The sequence below is a fragment of the Cynocephalus volans genome, chromosome 13, assembly GCF_027409185.1.
Source record: "Cynocephalus volans isolate mCynVol1 chromosome 13, mCynVol1.pri, whole genome shotgun sequence".
NCBI classification, from domain to species: domain Eukaryota; kingdom Metazoa; phylum Chordata; class Mammalia; order Dermoptera; family Cynocephalidae; genus Cynocephalus; species Cynocephalus volans.
The window spans coordinates 64,678,971-64,701,295 of NC_084472.1; the positions used below are offsets into that span (position 1 = coordinate 64,678,971).

Below are 22,325 nucleotides of genomic sequence, written 5' to 3' on the forward strand. Positions count from 1 at the left end.
AGAATAAAATACTTAGGAATAAATTTAACAAAGTAAATGTAAGAGTTGTACAGTGAAAATTACAAAATCTCATTGAAGGAAATTTTAAAAGACCTAAATAAATGGAAAGACATCTTATGTCACAGATTGGAAAACTTAATATTAAGATGGCAATACTCCCAAATTGATCAGCAGATTCAATGCAATCCCTGTCAAAATTCCAACTTTCCTTTTTATAGAAATAGACAAAGTTGATCCTAAAGTTCATAAGAAAGGCAAGAGAACAATAATAACCAAAACAACCTTGAAAAAAAAAAAAAAACGAAGTTGGAGTGCTCACACTTTCCAACTTCAAAACCTACTGCAAAGCTATGGTAAACCAGACAGTGTGATGCTGGCATAAAGAATAGATCAATATAGATTAATAGAAACTATTTAGAGTCTAGAAATAAATCCATAAAAGTAGCTTCAATTGATCTTTGACAGGGTGCCAAGACTATTCAATGGGGGAAAAAATTAGTCTTTTCCATAAATGATGTTTAGACAACTGGATATCCACATGCAAAGAATGAAGTTGGCCAAACCTCATACCATAAATCAAAAATTAACTCAATATGGGCTGGGGAATTCATGTGGAGGTCAGAGTGGAATCAGGTGTAAGTGGGTCCAGCAGAAGGAAACATGGCTGCCAAAGTGTTCGAGTCCATCGGCAAGTTTGGCCTGGCCTTAGCTGTTGCAGGAGGCGTGGTGAACTCTGCCTTATATAATGTGGATGCTGGGCACAGAGCTGTCATCTTTGACCGGTTCCGTGGAGTGCAGGACATTGTGGTAGGGGAAGGAACTCATTTTCTCATCCCTTGGGTACAGAAACCAATTATCGTTGACTGCCGCTCTCGACCACGTAACATTCCAGTCATTACTGGGAGCAAAGATTTACAGAATGTCAACATCACACTGCGTATCCTTTTCCGGCCCGTTGCTAGCCGGCTTCCTCGCATCTTCACCAGCGTCGGAGAGGACTACGATGAGCGTGTGCTGCCGTCCATCACTACAGAGATCCTCAAGTCAGTGGTGGCTCGCTTTGATGCTGGAGAACTAATCACCCAGAGAGAACTGGTTTCCAGACAGGTGAGCGATGACCTGACGGAGCGAGCAGCAACCTTTGGGCTCATCCTGGATGACGTGTCCTTGACACATCTGACCTTCGGGAAGGAGTTCACAGAAGCAGTGGAAGACAAACAGGTGGCTCAGCAGGAAGCAGAGAGGGCCAGATTTGTGGTGGAAAAGGCTGAACAGCAGAAGAAGGCAGCCATCATCTCTGCCGAGGGCGACTCCAAGGCAGCTGAGCTGATTGCCAACTCCCTGGCCACCGCAGGTGACGGCCTGATTGAGCTGCGCAAGCTGGAAGCTGCAGAGGACATCGCCTACCAGCTCTCGCGCTCTCGGAACATCACCTACCTACCTGCGGGGCAGTCCGTGCTCCTCCAGCTGCCCCAGTGAGGGCCTGTCCTCCCAGCACCTCCTCAGGCCAACTGGGCCACAGCCCCAACGATTCCTCACACGGCCTTCCTTCTGCCCCCACCCCAGAAATCACTGTGAAATTTCATGATTGGCTTAAGGTGAAGGAAATAAAATTAAAATCACTTCAAAAAAAAAAAAAAATTAACTCAATATGGATCAAAGACCTAAATGTAAGAACTAAAACCATAAAACTCATAGAAGACAACATAGGTGTGAATCTTTGTAACCTCAGATTAAGCAATAGTTTCTTATGTATGGCACCAAAAGCACAAGTATCCAAAGAAAAATAAATTGGACTTTGAAATTTAAAACTTCTCTGTGTAAAGGGACATCATCAAGAATGAAAAGACAACCCATAGAAAGAGAGAAAATATTTGCAACTTAAATAAAGGTCAAGTATTCAGAGTATATACAGAACTTGCACAACTCAGCAATAGAAAGATAAGTAAACCAATTGAAAAATGACAACAGATTTAAATACACACTTCTCAAAAAAAGAAAAACACATGGAAAGATGCACAACATTATTAGTATTTAGGAAAATTCAAATCAAAACCACATTGAGGTATCATATCACACCCACTATGATGGCTATAATAAAAAAAATGGAAAAGAACAAGTATTGGCAAGGATGTGGAGAGACTGGAAACCTCATACATTGCTTGTGGGAATGTAAAATGGTGTAGCTGCTGCGGTAAATGGTTTGGTAGTTCCTCTGAAAATGAAATATATAGTTACTATATGACCCAGCAATTTCACTCTTAAGTGTACAACCAAGAGAAATGAAAACATATTTATACAAAAATGAGTACTCAGATACTTATAGCAGCATTATTCTTAATACCAAAAAATGTATACAATGGAAATGTTCATCAACTAATGGATTAATGAATAAATTAAATGTGGTATATTCATGTAATTAAATATGATTAAGCCAGCAAAAAAGAATGAATACTAATACCTGCTACACCACAGGTGCATCTTGAAAACATTTGTTAAGTGAAAGAGGTCAGACACAAAACACCAAATAATTTATGATTCCATTGATATGAAAAGTCCCGAATAGGCAGATCCATAGAGACACAAAGTAGACATGGGCTGAGAGGATTTGGAGGGCCAGGAGATATGAGAGAATGGGAATGGCTGCTAAGAATGTAGGATTTCTTTTGGGGGTAAAAATGTTTTGGAATTACATGGTAATGATGGCTGCACAACCATGTGAATATACTAAAAACCAGTGCATCGTACACTTTAAAATGGAGAATTTTATGGCATGCACATTTTATCTCAATAAAAACAAGGTACTTTTTTTTTTTTTGATAGATCAGATGGTTACTTTTATGTACCAACTTGGGTAGGCCACAGTACTCAGATATTTAGTCAAGCACCAGTCTAAGCATTGCTGTGAAGTTGCTTTTTAAGGTAAAATTAAATTGGTAGACTTTGAGTAAATCAGATTAACCTTTCATAATGTGGGTAGGTTTCATCCAATCAGTTGAAGGCCTTAAGAGAAAAAGACTGAGGTCCTCAAGGAAGAAGGCGTTCTGCCTTCAGACTTCCTTTAGACTCAAGTGGCAATATCAACTCTTCCCTGGTTCTCCAGCTTACCAGCCCTGAAAAATTTGGACTTACCAGCCCCCAGAATCATGAGCCAATTCCATAAAATGAATCAATCTCATGCTCTCTCCCTGTTTCTCTCTCTCTTCACATGACCCAGCATTTTCACTGCTGCATATGTATACAAGAGAATTGAAAAAAGATTTTCATTCAAAAACTTCTAAACAAATGTTAATAGCAGCATCATTCATAAAAACCAAAAAATGGATAATGTTACATGTTCATCAACTGATATATGGATAAACAAAATGTGATATATCCATACATTGGCATGTTATTCAGTCATAACAAAGAATAAAGTACTGATATACGCTTACATCAATGAACCTGAGTGAAAGATGCCAGACACAAAGGCCACATATTGTATGATTCCAATGATATAAAATGTCCAGAACAGGCAAATTCACAGAGAGAGAAAGTAGTTTAGTAGATGGAAGGAGCTAGAGGAGTTGGGAAGAATGGGACTGACAGCTAATAATAGTACAAGGTTTCTTTTTGGGGTGATAAAAATGTTCTGAAATTAGGTAGTGGTGATAGTCATACAAGTCTGAATTTATTAAAAAAACACTGAATTTTACATTTTATAACAGCAAATTTTATAGTATATAAGCTATATATTAGTAAAATTGTTTAAAAACACATAGAGCTGTTTAAAGTCTCTTGGCACATAGTTTTGTGCCCAAAAGCATCGTTCCTAATGTATTGTTTGCTAGCAACAAATGGATGTGCTGTACACAATCCTTCCCAACAGTGATGTGCAACAGTAGGTGTCATATTTAAAAAGGCAATTTTGCTAAATTTATGGATGAAAAATGCTATCTTGTTTTAATTTTTATATTTGAAAATTACTTTTGAAAGTTGACAATTGTTTCTGTTTATATGTTAGCAAGTTATGTTTTCTCTTATGTGAATTTTCTGTTTTTCTTTGCTAATTTGTTTATAAAATATGAAATTTATATAAGAACATTAAGCCCCTTTTATTGTATTTCCTGCACACAACTGTTCCACTTTATCTCTTTAATTCACTTTTTAGGATTTTTAAAAATAAATTAAAATTTTGCAAATGTTACAAATGCTAATCCATCATTTTTTTCATAATTTCCTTTAAATGCATAATGTTCTCCCTAGAAGCTTGATATTTACATCTGTTTTCTTCTAAAGCACATGTGTGTGTTTGTGCTTGTGTGTGTATATGCATATGTGTGATTTTAAAACAAGTAATGTTTTAATCCATCTGGAATTTACTTTGTGGTAAAAATCTGAGTGAAGGATACAAACATTTTTTTATCTCATATAGCTGAACATTCCTTCTCTTCCTTTGTTATTTTGCTTTACTGTCCATTATTCTTATTAATTTTAATGTTTAAATCTTATTTGTTTTTCCCTTTGTTATTTACAGTGTTTTTAAAGCTTCCATTATAGTATGAATAGAGTTTATTAAACTTGTTCATTAATTTGAGGAGAAATTTACTTTTTAAAACCATTTATAAGAGCTGTTGAGTTAGTTCAGTTAGAATGTGGTGTTATAACACCAAGGTCAAGGGTTCAGATTCCTGTACCAGCCAGCCGCAAAAAATAAAAATTAAAGAAAAAAACACATTTATCTACATTGAGGTTTATTATATTAAATGTATGTAGTTCAATATGGTTTTTTTTTTAATCTCTCAATAAAGTAGTATCTTCTTAGCACAAGTCACATAGTTTCTTGTCTAGATTTATCAAAATATTTTATACTTGGTGCTGTGGATTTACTGTTTACCACTTAGGATTTTTTTTTTTTTTCAAAAAAAATTTTTTTTTTAAAAGATGACCGGTAAGGTGATCTCAACCCTTGGCTTGGTGTTGTCAACACCACGCTCAGCTAGTGAGCCAACTGCCATCCCTATATAGGATCCGAACCTGTGGCCTTGGTGTTATCAGCACCGCACTCTCCCGAGTGAGCCACGGGCCGGCCCTACCACCTAGGATTACTGTACAGTCTTATCTGCTTATTTACTTTAGGAATTTTGGTATATGACACATGCCCACCAAGAATATTATTTACATAAGGGTCCATAACAGGTCAATAAGATCAGGATTGTCTTGACAAAACTACTCCGATGCAGTGGTAGCCTCTAGCTATACTACCATGGAAGCTAACCCAGAGGCCCCTGAACAGAGAGGCTTAGACACAATTAAGAGGCTCAAATCACATGGTTTATTAGATCAACTCAAAATACACAGCAAGACACAAGAGAGGGGAAAAGATGGGATTGTTTAACACAGCATAGAGTAAAAGCAGAATGAAACAACTAGCCTCCCCAGATCTCGGGTTATACAATGTTCATTTGTGGGTGCTCTCTCTCTCTCTCTCTCCTTTCTCTCTCTCTCTCTCTCTCTCTCTTTCTCTCTCCGTCTCTGTCTCTCTCATCTCCCTACTCTCTCATCAGTCTTCCTACTAACGATGCAGTTACAAGGGACACAGTTGTGGTTGAACAGGAAGTGCCTGGGGATAATATACACTTCCTTCATTACAGCACAGAGGCAAACATTCTTGGCTTGTCATTTGCCAATTGGCCAACTGAACAACTATGGTTTTGTCTACATTTCTTAACCAGAGCACAATAAAGCAGGAGGATCCAAGTAAGCAGCCAATTTAGGGATGATCTAGCTATTAATCTAGAGGTGACATGGTCTGTCCTTTACAACTTGGTTATTCTCATCTTTATCTATGAACAAACTCTCCCTTGTTTCACCCTATTTATCATGTAATACGCTTCAAAGGTTGTACTAACTGTCTATATTTGACATATCTTATGAGTTCTGGTCACATGTCTCAAGGTACTTGTTTGCTCATTTTCTATCTTTTATACAACCTGTGAGTTTTGCTACTGGGTTAACAAATAGGAGTTTCAGCCATTCTGTTTGTCTTCTGTGGTGGGATTGAATATTTGTAAATAATACAGCAAACTCACAAGGACTGAGAAAAACAGTTGGATTTAGCCAATTTTTAGAGTACTTTTTCATTACCTCCCTCTTCATAAAATATTATAAACTTTAGTCATTCAACATCCTAAATAAATATGGTCCTTTGTAAAGTTCTAACCATATTATTTGACTGATTTTTACAGGTGAGTTGTTTTGATCCCTTTCCTCCCAATACAACTGTATCAGCCAGGAGACAGAAATCACGAGTTGTGTTAACAGAGGGCAATTTAATATAAAGAATAGATAGCTAGGTCTAAACAGTTATTAGCTACATTTGAAACATTGAAAAGATTTTTTAAAAAATAGAACACTAAACAACCACAGACCTAGCAACAGCGAGAAGCAGAAGGTCGACCCTCTTTGGGGGACTGAGATGCTTGGAGGAGGGGCCCCAAGAGTTGAAGCCCAGACTCTGAGAAGAGGGTGCTGCTTGGTTGGTGCAGACAATGCTAAGCTCAGAGTTGGGTCCCTGTAGCACTGGAACCCAGACTTCTGAAAGCCGGCTGATGCTAGTGTCTCTTGAGGAAGTACGTTGAGTTCTTCGAAGATTAGAAACACTGCTAACTGGATGCAGCTCCACCGCAGTGATCAGCTGCTGTTGCAGGTGTGAAGAAGTATTGCTGGGCTGGTGTTCACAGCAACAAGAGGCAGCAGTCCCATCCTTCCTCAGCCTTGGTGCCTCCCACAAACCTCCTTATGGACAGGACCAACAAGGAGCCATCTGGCAAAGCAAAAGTGTGGTTTGTGGAGATTCAACCCCCACATCACCAAGCCTAATACAGAGGGTATTTGGGGGCTGGAGGACAATGGCTTAGTAACCAGCACACCAGCCCAGTCCAAAGTAGTTACACAATATCAAGATGTTATTATTACTGAAAAACAGGTGACAGTTCCTTATGGGCATCAATGCTCCAGTATGAACTGAAGCTGTGAGGGCCAATTTTTATTTCTATGTGTAGCAGACTGGCATTCTATTCTGGGTGAAACCTAAGAGAAGTGACGTTATCTTTCCCCTCTTAAATGCAGATCTAGCCTGAATTTTCAGCTAATGGTCAATACTTTCCTCTTCCGAATGTTTAATTTATAATCGATATCTCTTTCAGGATTTCAGAAAGGCTTATTCAGTGGTTCCTGCTAGGATATAACAAGTTATTTCTAAACATTAGACCTCTAGTAACTATCCCCATTTCTCTACAAATCTGTAAAGGGTGGCTCTCAATTGCCATGAAAATTTTTATCTCTTTCCCATGGGATATAAAATTTGGCTGTAAATTCTTTCCTCAATCCCATCTCCTACTGAAATACTTAAACTGTAATCAAAAATTAGCTTCACTCAAAGTATATTACTATACTGGTGGTATAGTAATATAGAGAAAAGCTCAGTTCAACTATCAAGGGATTTACATCAATATCATTAATCACAGATATACTGCTTGAATTGTTTTTGAATATCAGTAGAAATTCAAGACTATATTGTTGTTTTAATAATTAATCAGAAACATGCAATGTTAATGAAGCCCAGTATACTCTATATGACTTGTATAACACAGTTTGGATGTAGAAAAGCATACATCACACTATTTAAATGAGACCACAGAGTTGGAGAAAAACCCATTACTCACTGAGATATCATCTTCCCTATTTTAATTTTAAGCAGGTTTGCATCATATTACTGAGCGCAAAGTAAAGCCACGCATAGGATTGGCCACAAAGAGCTATTAACTAGATGCTCTAGCTAGTTATAAAATGCTTTCAAAGTAATGTTATTAATATCAATAATTATATTCTTCAATTTTGTATATCTGTCAACTAAAATAATAATTTAAAACCTTTGTGGTAATAGAAAAATATGGAAGAATTGTTTGCCACAGCAAGAGATACTGTTTTCTTGCAGAATATAGTTTTAATAATGATATTACATAATACTAGTTTCATTCCTGAAAATATTTTTGTGATACATTTCCATGTCCAGATTTTAACTCTTTTATATATGTGAATAGCTATCATTGTGCATTTATTAATTTATCCATTTAAAACACTTCTTTGAAGATGTACAAAAATAAATAAGTTGTTGCCCCTGCCCTAGCAGAACTGAGATTAGTAAAATCTAGGACTTTAGCTGTATCTCTCATGTGCATTCATCTTTTTTACACGATCCTTGAATACAATCATTGGCCTGAGAAGGCACCTCTTTTAGGATGGAGATGTAATATTTGGAAATTTTGTCACAATGATTCTCATCTTGTTTAGTCTCTGAGTTCATCCTTAGTGAGCAAGCACCTATGGTATGTTATCTATTTAATCACATGTTCAACTATTATTTGTAGAATAAACACAGGTTTATATAAAAGGTTAAAGCATTTTTCCAAGTAGGTAAAGCTGAAGAAGAATTTCTTGGTCGGATTGTATCATTAATCAGATTCACCAGATCATATTCACCAGATAATCTACTTGATGATATAACTGAGCCTCAGGAAGAAAGAAAAATTTTCTTTTATTTGTGTCTATTCATTTTAATTGGTTTTTGGTTATTGTTCCCACTTCTAGGAACTTCTAAAAACTTGTCTGCTGGTTACACAAACTCATTCTAATTAAGTTTTTGTTTAAAGACATAAATGTACAGAACGATTATGCCAACAGTTGAGACATGCTTATTTTGAAAACTTTAAAGACTGCTATGTTTAGAATCTGAAATTTTTTGCAATTTTTAAGTGGTTGATTGATGTGCAGATTGCTCAACCATAATAGCACAGTGGGTTAATAAAATATATGCAGTTTAGTAGTGCAGCAGTATAATTTCAAGAAAATTATGGAATGATTATTAGATTCTCAAAAATTATCTCCATTTTGAAAATGCTTATTTTTAATAACTATGACTTAAAGTGAGTATATGTGCCAGGTACATCTTTTAATCCCTCATTTAATTTCCATGATGTTGTAAGGAGGTTGTTATTAATACCCATTCACATGTGAGAATGAGATAGAAAGCTAAAGACATTAGTCTAGAATCACACAATAAATGACACAGTTCTATTTTTCGCATCAAAGCATTAAAGACCTGGTTTCCCTTACAACAGTTTTATTTTCCCATAGTATCAAGGGGACATTATATAAAGTTAAAACTGTGAAAGTCTAGAGCCTGTCTGGAACAAAAAAACCTCTTAGATCAAACTGATGAACCTAATGTTGGGAACCTGCAAGACCAAAAGAACTCACAGCTTTATATCTGGCATCTTCAGACACAAGAGGATTCCATTCATTTGTGCCTGTAACCATCCTGAGATGTGCAATCCTGGCTCACATTAGAGGACTTTCCAATCACACGTTCTCTTTATTCTCCTCAAATTTCAAAGGTACATCTCCTATGTCCAATTTCCCCTTCAGCTGACAGTTTAATCTCTGCTAAGGTTTCAACTGTATTGTCAGGTGTCGGTTATTATTAGGTCATAAAATGAGCTCATTCAGAGATCTAGAGTGTTTAGAAGCTGGATAAGCTTTTGATGTCCCTTCAGCATCAACCACTGTGCCTGACGCACAATAGAATATGTTGAATGGATGAATAAATGAGTGAAAGTCACAATGACAAAGGAGAAGTTAATATTTTTTAATTTTAATTTACTCTAAGTTTGGCCAGGCAATCAAGGCTAGAGAGATATGTGACATATTATATATATTTGATAAACAACAGGGAGAAGGGAAGCACCATCTCTACCGCACTGTTACTGTTCATCTCCTTCTGGACTTCGACTCACTGTTCTTCCAGGAGCCCTAAGACTGAGACATCACTCCCAACTCTCTCTCTCTCTTACCCATATAGTAATTAAGGAGTGTCTTAACTTGTTCTGGCTGACATAACAAAATACCATAAAACTGGGTGGCTTAAACAACAGAAATTTATTCCTCACATTCCTGGAGGCTGGAAGTCCAAGGTCAAGATGACAGCCAGTTTGGTTTCTGGTGGGGACTCTCTTGCAGACAGCCACCTTCTCACTGTGTCCTCACATGGTGGAGAAAGTGAGCTCTCTGGTGCCTCTTCTTATGAAGACACTAATCCTATCAGACTGGGCTCCACCCTCATAGCCTCATTTAACCTTAATTACTTCCTTACTCCAAATACAGCCACACCGGGGGTTAGGGATTTGGCATATGAATTTCATGGGGACACATTTCAGTATAACAGGGAATTAGTATATCAAATCAGCATATCACATCTAACCAATGGTGGCTGGAAAGTGCTTAACAACTGGCTGTGGGCAGCAAAAGGCATAGTAAGAGCTGGTGCAGGCTGCTGAAGACTTCTGAGAGTATAAGAGGCTAAACTTTTAGAATCAAAGACCTTTGGAAGTTATCTAACCCAATGCCCTCTCTGTTTTATAAGAACCTGAAATCCAGCAAGAAGTAACTCCTTAAGGTCATAGAGTTAGTGGCAGAACTAGGACTAGAAATGGGTCCCCCACATTCCTCATCCTTATTAGTGGTTCCTAAATGCTGATCCAGGGATATTGTGCATAGGAGATATCTTTCCACAGCATATTATTACAAGAAGGTAAATGTGTTTACATACTTTGACTTATTTATCACTTCTCCCCCCATGAATAACATAAAATTAAGATGTCCCATTCCCTTCACATTGCAGAATATTCTAATTCCACACCATCATGTACCATGCCTATTATTATTATTATTTTAATTAAAGTCAACGCTAGTCTGAGGAGAAACTCAATTGCTAAAATGGAAAACGAATAAAAATACACCAGTGTCTGGTAACAACATCTTTCTTTGACTTCATGTCATCTAAGAGTTAAGCACACCATGGTATTTTTCAAGACAGTAAGGCAGTTTTTATGGTTTCACAGAGAAGATAAGGATCTTTATAGAGGAGGCAAAATTTTACCTCTACCCTCTTAGGGTTTGGGGCTGGGCCTGAGAATCAAACTGACATAAGACATATTAACAGGAGAAAAGCATGCAAATTTATTTAATATAAGTTTTACATGACACAGGAGCCCTCCTAAGGAAATGAAGACTCAAAGGAGTTAGAGTCAAACAATCTATATACAGATTTGGACAAAGATTCATAAATTTGTGAAAATGTGATGAGGCAAAGGGACTCGGGATACGATAGTTAACTAGGTGGAGAAGTGACTGGGAAGATAAGGGTTAGTTTAACAGGGTTTGTTTGTACAAAGTTCTCTCAGCTTTGACTTCCTGTCCTTGATGGTTACATTTCTCCAGGTGTAGGAAGGGCATCTTCCATATGAGAGTTTTATCTCCAGCTTTCAGAAAGAAAGAGGATAGGTCAGAGTTACTTTCTTGCACCTTTTATTTAAAGGGTCTTTAGTTCAAAATAATCTTTGAGCCAAAGTGGCATACTCCTATTTTGGAGTGGCTTGCTCTGAACTTTTTCAGATCAGACTCAACATATAAAAGGTAGATATGAAAGTTCTAACAGTTCTCTCATTACCTTCCCTGGCAATCATGTTGAGATTAAAAAATAAAACTGTGTATTCACCATTGCTATCTACGCATGTGTTCCTTCCAGTCAGAAGGACAGCCACTTATTCAAGAAAGAACAGATTATTGAAGTCAAAAGGACTGAGTTCAAGATTCAGCTTGGCTGCCTCTGGGCTGGGAATCCCTACATCTCTGCAACTGCACATCCATCTGTAGAGTGGAAATGATAGAACTCCTTATTTCACAGCACTATGGAAGTAAAAAGGGATAATGCATGAGAAAAAGGCATGATAAATATTATTGCTTTACTATTTACCAATGTATCTTCCAGGGAGGAAAAGGTATATTTAAAATAGACCAGCAGAAGTAGCAAGTCAAGACAGTTTTGTTGATATGTGCTTGTGAAGTATACTAATTTACAATTTCAAGAATTATCATCACAGAGAAGATAAGCAAAGCATATCTGTTTGAGTCTAAGATCAACTTTAGATCAATTTACTCTCATTTTGTCAAGTATAGGCAAATAGCAGTCATCTTCTCAGATGCTCCTGAATTTCACAAAGATCATACGAAAATAAGTTTATGAAAAATTGCATGATTTTGGATGTGATTAATTTATTGCTTTCCTCACAATTATTATATTTTTAGGTTTGATAAAAATCACAGAAAGTAGCCCAAGAAAGAAAAAATGACTTTTAGATTTAAAATTTTTTGAGTAAACATGATGGAATAATGCACAAGTTCTTTTCTGGCCACATCTACAGTTTACTCTGTGTCACTTTGCATTAAAGAATTGAAACCCTCGTCTTTCCCAGTCACAGTCACTAAAATTCCATGGCTATTTTCAAATAAGCTTTCCATGGCTCATTCACACGGAGTAATAAGGTAATGAACAAGTGCTGTTCTTGAGTGAAAACTTGTCTCTCAAAACAGTATTGAATTCAATTACAATGAAGTGTTTGTGGAAGGATAATGATTTTTTTTAAGTTTCAATGATCCTATTTGTTTCATTAAACTAGGTTTTCCACTTGGAAGCATTTATCAGTTTGAGCAGAGAATCCTATTGTGCTAGTGTGTTTATTTTACTGCAGAAAAACACATCTTTCACTTGGAAATTCTTAGCTTTTCTGCTGAAGCAAGCTAAATTTGGTAACATGATAAAAATAAAGTTAGTTCGTTTATGTGGTGCTAGCCAGGTATATGCATGCTGTATAATAAGACTTAATCACTGTATATTTTAATGGCCTGTCATTATTTCCTCTATTCTGGGACTTTAGGACATAGTGCCTAGCTAATAAAAAATATCCCATATACATATATGTTGAGTGAGTATCAATGCTGATTAGTCTCTGTTAAAAATATTGATATTTTCTTTTTACCAGATGGAAGAATTGTATAAACCATTGTGGCAAATGGTGTTGGGGCCACTTTCCCCACTCATGTCCTTGCTACCCATCCTTGGGTTGTATCAGTTGTCAGGGAGACAAGTCCTCCTCAGTCCTGGTGGGAGTGGGGATTGAACCTCAGTTAGGGATTCTGCTGGCCAAGGATTGGCAGAACAGCTGTGATATAGCACCAGCCGATGAGACAGGAGGGGGATCTGCAGGGCCGACTGTGAACATGGGGCATGAGAAGAGCACGGTCTCCCCTGACCATCCAGCCTCTGGGTGTTTTTCTGTGAGCACATGATGTTTGGAGCTGCTGCAGCCAACTTGTGACCATCAGGAGCTGGGAGGAGGTGGCTCACATGCTCTGAGGAAGGCAGAGCAGAAAGATGAACTTCTTTCTCCCGATGATGTCTTGAGCCTCCGACTTAATGACCCACAGAACCACCCTCCCCTCCAGACTGCTTGTTATGTAAGAAGTTCCCCTGACCTTTTGAGCTGGGTGTTCTGTTATTTTCAGACAAAAGTATCATGACTGATACTTGCTATAGCCAACAATTAATTAGTTGATTGATTTTCGAAGTTGACTGCCAGAATGCTCAGAGTCAAATTTTGTGATAAATCACTTCCCTGCTCAAGTCCTAGCTCTAATAGAACATCAAATTATCATAAAGAGTGGTTTTTTTCCTCCCTCAACCCAGTCTAGACAGATACCACACAGTTGGTAGCATAGGTATTTCTCTCCTCCGGCTGCCAGGTGTTCCCTCCAAAACACTTCGGTCCTTCGGGCAAGTAACTTGGTACCTGGACCACTCCTCCTAGAGAAGGCAAATGGGGTGCTGCATGCCCCAGTCCAGGAGACAGCCTCTTCCTGCCAGATGCCGGCTTCTGCTGCCCACACAGGCCGCAGCCCTGCTCCTGATGTTCCGGCTCATCTTTGCCCTGTTTCAGATGGAAATCCTGGGTGGACCCAGCATACGGCTGACACACTCATCACATGCACTCCATGTATGTGAAATTGCAACTCCGCCTTTTTTACCTTGATTGGATTTCTGTTCTGACCCGGATAACCGGACTGGCCAGGGTAGCTGAAGGAATTTATACTGAGTCTAAATGGCGTGAAAAGCCACGCGATGGCTCTAAACAGGGAGCCTGGCACAGAGCAGCAGCTGAGTCCCAGGCTGGGCACTCCACTGGTTCCAGTCCTTTATCTGATTTGTCCCTCCAGGCCTTGGAGATTGTGACTCCTGGTGAAGGGAGAAGAAGGGTCAGGCAGTCAAAGTTTGGGTCAGACACTAGCTCTACAGCACACTAGTAACCTGGGCACAACCACTTAATGTCTTTCAGCCCAATCTCCATTGTGGGGATGGAAAGGAAGCATAAGCAGAGGAAGAAACGATCACAGGATTCCTTCTAAAAAGTGAGTGGGGAAGATTAGTTAAAAGAAAAAGGAAAAAAATGAGCAGTGATCCAAAAAGAACATGGCTTCAGGACAAAAAATAGCAGTTTAGTTAATAAGCAAATTCTGGAGAAACTCCTGATCCCAGTTGAGCCATCCAGTCATATCACAATTATCCCTTAACATATCCCAATTGCAGAGAACTGTATTCTGGGAGAGCTTTGTCTCTCTTCTGCTGTACGTCTGTGTACAAGTGACAGTGGCCTTTAGGAAGAATTCATAAAATTCTGGAGAAGAACCAGGGGGACTGGCTCTCCCTGCCTGAAGCAGAGACTAACCAGTTTTGTGCTGGACTGGGGGACCCATCTGAATCCCGAGATGTCTCCCCATGGGCAAAGCATGTCTCCCACCTGTACTCTCTAGGGTAAAGGAACAATTGTGTAGCACATTTAGGAAAATTTAGAAAAGGAGAGTAAAACTCTGTAAGGTCAGTTTAAACTGTTCCATTTGGCCATCTTGAATAACCCCAACTTGTCAGTTAGTAGGAAACAAAATTGAATCTGAGATAAAAATCTCTTTGAAGGGCATGTTTAGTAAATGAATGAAGGTATCGGGCAATGTACGGTTCTTATTTAAACATTTATAGCCATTCTAACCATTTTCAACAACTGCTCTTTCATTACAATAAAAAAGAAATTATTCTTTATTCGTGATAGCTTTATTTAATTGCTGAAAAACAAGCACATCGTTACTCCATGGTTAAGATTTTATAACAAGGAAAAAGTGACAGTGCATCCTGCATACTTTTCAAAGGCGTGCCTCTGTTCATAAAGACTGGGTAGGGTGTGGTAGAGCCCACAGTCAGCATGAGGTTCAAGGCTTATAAAAACAAAAGCATCAGAAGGCACCTCAATCACAGACAATAGAAAATTCACAAATTAGTGTGCTGCTTATACTGATATTCTGATTGGAGCCAGAAACAATCAACAAAAAATAGTTTTGAGAGTTCTGAGGCCATTCTTTTTGAAATAGGCATTTTTTTCTTTATTTAGTGATGGTATATTACTTTTCACAGATTTTTAGGGCACTACAATACAAGCCAAACATTGGCTGGGATTGAAGGAATATGGAGTTACAAATAATGCAATTGCTTGGATTTGTGTGAAGGCCTGTAATTAACACTGAACAGCAACAAATGACAATGCTTGCTAATCTGGGCAAGCAGAAAAACTTAATGGAATCTAACTCATCATTGTGAGAGGAACTGCCCTGTTTACCTTTCCCATATCCAGAAACAAAAGATCCACACATGATTTAAAACTGTGGTTACAAATAAAATACATGGTGCTTTATTTCTTTGTTTACTCAAAATTATTTTTCTCAAAATTTAATTACAATGGTGCATAAAGCAGAGATCTACAGCATATTATTCTCTCCCTTTCACTTAAGCAAAAAATTAAAAATAAATTTAAAAAAAGACTCAGGAATTTCTAACAATGTTTTTGGGAAAAAAGTGTGACTTTTTTGAGGGGCAATGGAATGTTTTTGTTTTTTTTTTAGTGGGTGGAAACAGTAACAGCAGACACTTGGAAACATAAAACTGTATTTTTTTTATCTAATGGAAAAAATACTTTCAAATGGTTTTGCAGTTTATCTATACAAAAATCAATGTACAGAAAAGTAAATGTATTGCTAGTTTTCAGAATCATAAAAATCAGATAGAAACTTAAACTTTATTTGCCTGGACAATATAAGTGTTTATAAAATCTAATGGAAAGAGATATTTTTAAGGTCATTGTGTAAAGGTGGTTAGGTAATTAGTGCTTTTCTTTATTTTTTACAAACATTCTGCAGTGTGTGTGTTTGTGTGTGTATATGTGAAAAAGAAACAATATATATCAATGGTTTTCCATATGTATATTTTAAGTATAGAAATGCATTTAAGACAGCATCATTTATTCAACTTATGCTGTATTGCATCATGTGTGATCTATTTGCTTAGAGTCACAGGTAAATTGTTGATATTATTATCAATATCTATTGGATATCCCCAGTACTGTATAAAACAAGCACTCAAACATTTTTATGCCAAAAATGTATTAAATGAAAAAAAACCACAATCCAAGCTTACAATTTCTCTTTTGCAAAGCCCACCTTCCCCCAACTTCATACAGGAAGATTTCTGCAGAATTCTTTTCATTTGGCCATGAAGCCTTTTGCTATAATTTTAATTCCAGTATTCTGATGAGAGGGGAACATGGAAATAGAGAGTGGCTAGTGTTCCAAGTCTAGCTGGCCATCAGAATTACATTGGAAGCTGTTTTTGAAAATCGTCTTAAAGTTACATTTGTTTACTGGGGACAAAAAAAAAGAATTGTAAAAATGAAAAATTAGAGGTCCCCTGTTTCTAACCTTCTCCCACAGCCATTTCCTAGAAATAACTCCTGTGAACAGTCCAATGTATGTCTTTCCAGATACTGTGCATGCCAATTTGAACTGTCAATAAACTAAATTTAAACAGATTGAGTTTAATGATGCAATTGGCTTTTATCAGCAATTCATGAACTAGGCAGCATCTCATTCATGAAATAGAAAGGTACTCCAATGAGCTAAGCAGAGAGGGTGGACTGTATAGGCAGAAAAAGACTGAAGAAAGCAAAAACAAGGAACAAAAGGCAGATAAGTTGGATTAAAATTACTTTCCTTATAAGGTTAAGGCAGAGGGGACTTCTTATCATGCCGCTTCAGGTTGACTGAGCCCCTTTGGATTGGTTGCTGTGAACCTCCTGTATTTTTGGAAAACTGACCTTTTTCAAAGTTCGTTTTGATTATGTGGCACCTGGCATGAGTGACTCTGTCCTGGTTTGGTCTAGTCTGTTGGAGCCTAGTTCAAGAGTTCAGTCCAAAACAATGGCCTCCCATAAGTGTTATTTAACAAAGCATATAGGAGGTATGGAAGCAGGATATAGGTACCCTACTTTAAAATACTTGCATGAATATCATTGTTCTTCAACTTTTAAAAAACATTTGCTTCCTCACTTAATCTATGACAAAGACATAGACATTTATTCATTGAATATGCTGAACTAGAGGGACCCTAGACTAGAAATTTCTGGCACAGCCAAAAGCATATCAGGCAAGATCTTGGCAGAAAACAGATGGCACACTTTCTTGTGTGCTGAAAAGAAGGGAATAACTGAAAGTCTTCATTACAAAAAGTGTGTCCCCAGTTTCATTCCTGAGTACATAGGCAGCCACATATTCCTTTCTAAAGAAATTGACCATCCAGAAAAGGAAAAAAAAAAAAAAAAAAAAAACCAAAACTTAAACATAGAGTTGTGTCACAATATTCCTGCATGATACTCCCAAGATAACATGCACTGCCTAAACACACAGAGCTTCCAAATTAGTCTTTCAGAGTCTCACTTTAAAATAGAAACAGACTGTGAGGGATTACTGAACATTTGAAGAAATCCAGACATGAAAGAACAAAACAAAGAAACAAAAGAAAGAAACTTGCAGGACAAAGAAAGCTCAGGAAGCAGAAGGAAGTGTGTGTGTGTGTGTGTGTGTGTGTGTGTGTGTGTGTGTGTGTATTCTCAAAGTTATAAGCAGATATATTTCCTCAATGAAACAAGAACTGATCTTATAGAAAAGTGAAGCATTCAGAGAACAAAAACTGCTCTAGGAAATTAATATTGTGATAGCAGAAATAAAATATGAAATAGAAGGACTGGAAGATGAAGTTGAGGATATCTTTCAGAACAGAATTAAAAAGCAAGAGAGAAAATATGAGAATAAGAATACACAAATAAAGTCAGAACAGAGATAAAAATTCAATTGGGAGGAGTTCCAGAGACAAGGAACAGAAAAAAAAATAGAGAAACATCAAAAACATGTGAACATTCTTTCAAACTGAAAGGTAAAAATTTCCAGAGTAAAATTCCCTACCAACGGCTCAGCATAAATGAATGGGAAAAGACCAACATCAAAGAATATCTTTCTGAAATTTCAAAACAAGGATAAAAAGGATATCCTAAATGTTCCTACAAAAACATGTCACATGTTTCTATAAGGGGAATCTGAATAGCTTGAAGACAATAGGGCAAAGCTTTCGTGCTTTTGTGGAAAAAATCGTTTCCAATCTGGAGGTATAAACTTAGCCCAAAACGCAATTAGGAATGAAAGGAAGCTAAATGCACTCTTCCCCTGGAGTTCTCCAGCTGTCATTGCAACATGTCTGCAATTGTGCAAACCTTGTGATTCAGGACCTGCTTGATGTGTTGGGGATGACCACAGGAATCTTGTCTCAGACGACCTGGTGGGGTGTCTATTAGTCAACACCAGCTTGGCTGGTCTGAAGTTTGTAGATGTGACCTTATGTTTTTGAGAATATTTATACATCTCCAGCTTTCCATGTCTATTTTCTCCCTGATGTCTCAATGGGATATCAGCACTACTACTCCAAATGTGAACTGTGTCATTCCCACTAGATCAAGCCCCTAAAGGGAAGGAGTACTTCTTCACTGGAACATAGCATGGGGCTGTCCACACTTAAGAAAGTCTATTGACTGGCTAAGTTAGTAACATATTTGTAAGACTTCAACTTGTCAAGAGCTGTGAAGTGAGCATGAGCTAATTGTCTAAATTTGTTTTAAAATTCCAAAGATATTTATTCTATCTTTTCTGCTCAGAGAATCAATCTAAAGAACAGGAAAATATGCATACAAATTTTTTAGAAATGAGTTTTTTATAAGGGGTTTTTTCTGCTCTCTCAGCCTCTGCTATTTAAAATTCTTGCTTCTCTTATCTCTAAAGTGCTTTTTTGTCTTCAGACTTGTCACAAATTAGCACATTCCAGATACTGGACCTTCTAACAGTATTTGTACAGGTCTAAGCTATCGTTCTAAATCTACTGTTGATGAGATTTCTCTTTTTTTCTTTGTTTTATATCCATCCTTTCAAAATGTGAGCTCACTGAAAGCACGTTCCGAACATCCACCATTTGGGAGATTTTCTAGCCATTCTCATATGAGAATCACTAAAGTTTACATTGATGCAATTGTGGCCTTTGAGAGGTTCCCCTTCACTGCCATTTGTCATCAGAAGCAGTAGCAAAGAAATGGTTGATAGACGTTTGTGGGATATCTGTCACCTCCTGCACAGTCTGTGGGATGTAGTAAGCCTCCTGATGTCTAGTGAGAAGGGTACATAACCAACCTTCAAAGCAATCTTGTTATTCTGTTTTTCTACAGATCACGGCCTGCTGCTTCCTGCAATTTAGGCTCTATCCTCTGTGGCAGTGGTTCGCAACGCTAGCTACTCGGAATCACCCAGGCAGCTTTTAAAGTATAGCAGTGCTTGAGCCTCACTTCGGACTGACAGAATTGTAATCTCTGAGGGCCAGCGCTGCACTAGAATACCAGATAGACATCATCCTGGTGACTTTGTGATGAAAGGAACTACAGTCTAGGAGATAGGCATTATGTGTTATAACTTTGGTTCTTTTATGTATTATGCATGCAACCACAGACAAGTCCCTTATTCAATAGAGTGGAATGGTGAATAATATGATTGATCCCCAGAATCCAATAGACCCAGGTTTACGTCCTGATTCTGTCACTTACAAGCTGTGTGACTTTGGGCACATTACTTAACCACTTCTAAAACATGAGCATTAAAAACATTATCTACTCAATGTTTGAAAGGATTAAATGGGATAATGCATAAAAAGTACTATAGTGCCTTACTGAGTAAATACTGAAAAAAAAAAAAAAAGGAAAAAGTTAGTGTTCTAGTAATTATTGTTGTTGCTAATTTACTTAACCTCTCTCCTTTTTTTTTTTTTTTTTTTGTCCTTTTCGTGACCGGCACTCAGCCAGTGAGTGCACTGGCCAGTCCTATATAGGATCCGAACCCGCGGCGGGAGCGTCGCAGCGCTCCCAGCGCCGCACTCTACCAAGTGCGCCACGGGCTCGGCCCAACCTCTCTCCTTTATTATCATCATCTGGAAATGAGAATAATAATAGAACATACTTTATAGGGTGGTTCCAAAAATTAAAGGAAATGAAATATTCCCAACATTGTACCTAGAACATGGTAAACATGCAAAAAATGTTTGCTATTGTGATTATTAATAAGCACACAAAACCAGTAAAACAATACCTGTTTTGTCTACTCCATCAAGTTGTTGTAATACTCAAATTCGTTCATGTAAATGAAAGACAGTACTCTTAAAATAACAACCTTGTACAAATGTAAGATATGTGTGTATGTGTATACATAATTTATTTATAATATGGATGTAGAAATTTATAGGAAGTTTGAATTTGCCAATCCCTTCCTGTGATGTGCTGAGTTATGTCCCCCCAAACATTCACATCCTAACTCCCAGAACCTGTGATTACACAGTGAAAGAGACTACAGATGTGGTTAAGTTAAGGATCTTGAGATGGGGAGATTATCCTGGATTATCTAGGTGGCTCCAATGTAATCACAAGGGTCACTATAAGAGGGAGGCAGCATGATCAGAATGAGTGGTAGAGATGTGATGATGAAGAGGAAGTTTAGATTGATGTCAAGAAGGAGTCTTGTAGGTGGCCTCTACAAGCTGAAACGGGCAAAGGAATGGATTCTACCCCGAAAACTTCAAAAGGAACCAGCTTCAGTGACACCTTGATTTTAGCTACAAAAGACTCATTTCACACTTTGGACATTCAGAACTGTAAAAGGATAAATTTGTGTTGTGTTAAGCCTCTAAATTTGTGTAATTTGTTATAGCCGCAATATGAAACCAATACATTTCCCTTGAAGTCAAGAATAATGAGAAGTAAAAATCAAGATGGATGAACTGAGGATTATTTGGGGGCATAATATGTTCATGACCTGTATTTACCAGAATTTATTTTTCTTCTGAGGTAGGGACATAAATTAATTGATAGGATATTTTGTTTTTAATTCTTCCAAGAAAGAAGTTGCAAAATCAATTAAAGAAATAATTGTTGAAGACTGTGCAAAATTTTATGTATGTGTTATCTGATAAAAATAAAATTAGATAGTAAACATTACACAGTTCTACACACTGGAGAGTTGGAAGGATATAATCTGATGATCTCAAATGTAAGATCAAAAATAAAATTTTCAGGAATTGTTTCCTGAAACCTACCAATATAGTTATTTAAGATTATATAGATAAGGCTCTTTTTATTTTGTAGATAAAGACATTTGATAAACAATTCCAATAAAGTAATTACTTTCAAAATTATCAAAAACATATTTTTAAAAGGTATTCATGGTAATAAAGGAAACTTTTATTGATAGCGGGGAATTACGTAATTGTTTTGACTCTGTACATATGTATGTAGGTAGAGCTGCCAGATTAAGTAAATAAAAATAAAGACCATGCGGTTAAATTTGAATTTCAGAAACCAACAACTAATTTTGTATATGAGTATGCATACAATACTTAGGATAGATTTATGCTAAAGAAAAATAATTGTTTATCTGAAACTCAAATTTAATGGGGCCTCCTATATTTTATCTGGCAACCCCACCTACCTACGTACAAAGTCAAAACAATTACATAATTTCCTGCTATCAATAAAGGTTTCCTTTATTACCATGAATACCATGCATATCTATTGATAAAACCAGTTAACATACAACCAATCCTTACTTTTTACCTTATGAAAATCATATCATAGGAGAAAACTGTAAAATAAAAATCATTCTAATCTTAATAAACATAAGCCTCAACTTAAGCAGAAATGACTCTTTGTATTATTAGATACCATCATACATCAGTCAATTAAAATGCAAATTGAGGCTATTTTTTCCCGATGTACATACTTCAGAGAGAGATAAAACTTATGAATAATTGATTAGTGGTGAAAAATGATATATGGGCTTTAATGACACTGTTAGATAAGTGAATCAGTGAAATTTGAAGCAGGAAAAGGAATAAATGGTTGTATAATTATAAGATGCTCTATAGATTATATAAT

The 22,325-nt window shown here is 37.1% G+C and overlaps 1 protein-coding gene across 1 annotated transcript; it reads left to right on the top strand.

Annotated features, from left to right (window-relative positions):
- The first annotated feature begins 605 nt into the window (after positions 1-605).
- Positions 606-1,621, top strand: LOC134362016 (prohibitin 1-like). The gene has a single exon (XM_063077313.1). The coding sequence runs from the start codon at positions 661-663 to the stop codon at positions 1,477-1,479; it is 819 nt and encodes a 272-aa protein (XP_062933383.1). The 5' UTR covers positions 606-660; the 3' UTR covers positions 1,480-1,621.
- Positions 1,622-22,325: the final 20,704 nt, after the last annotated feature.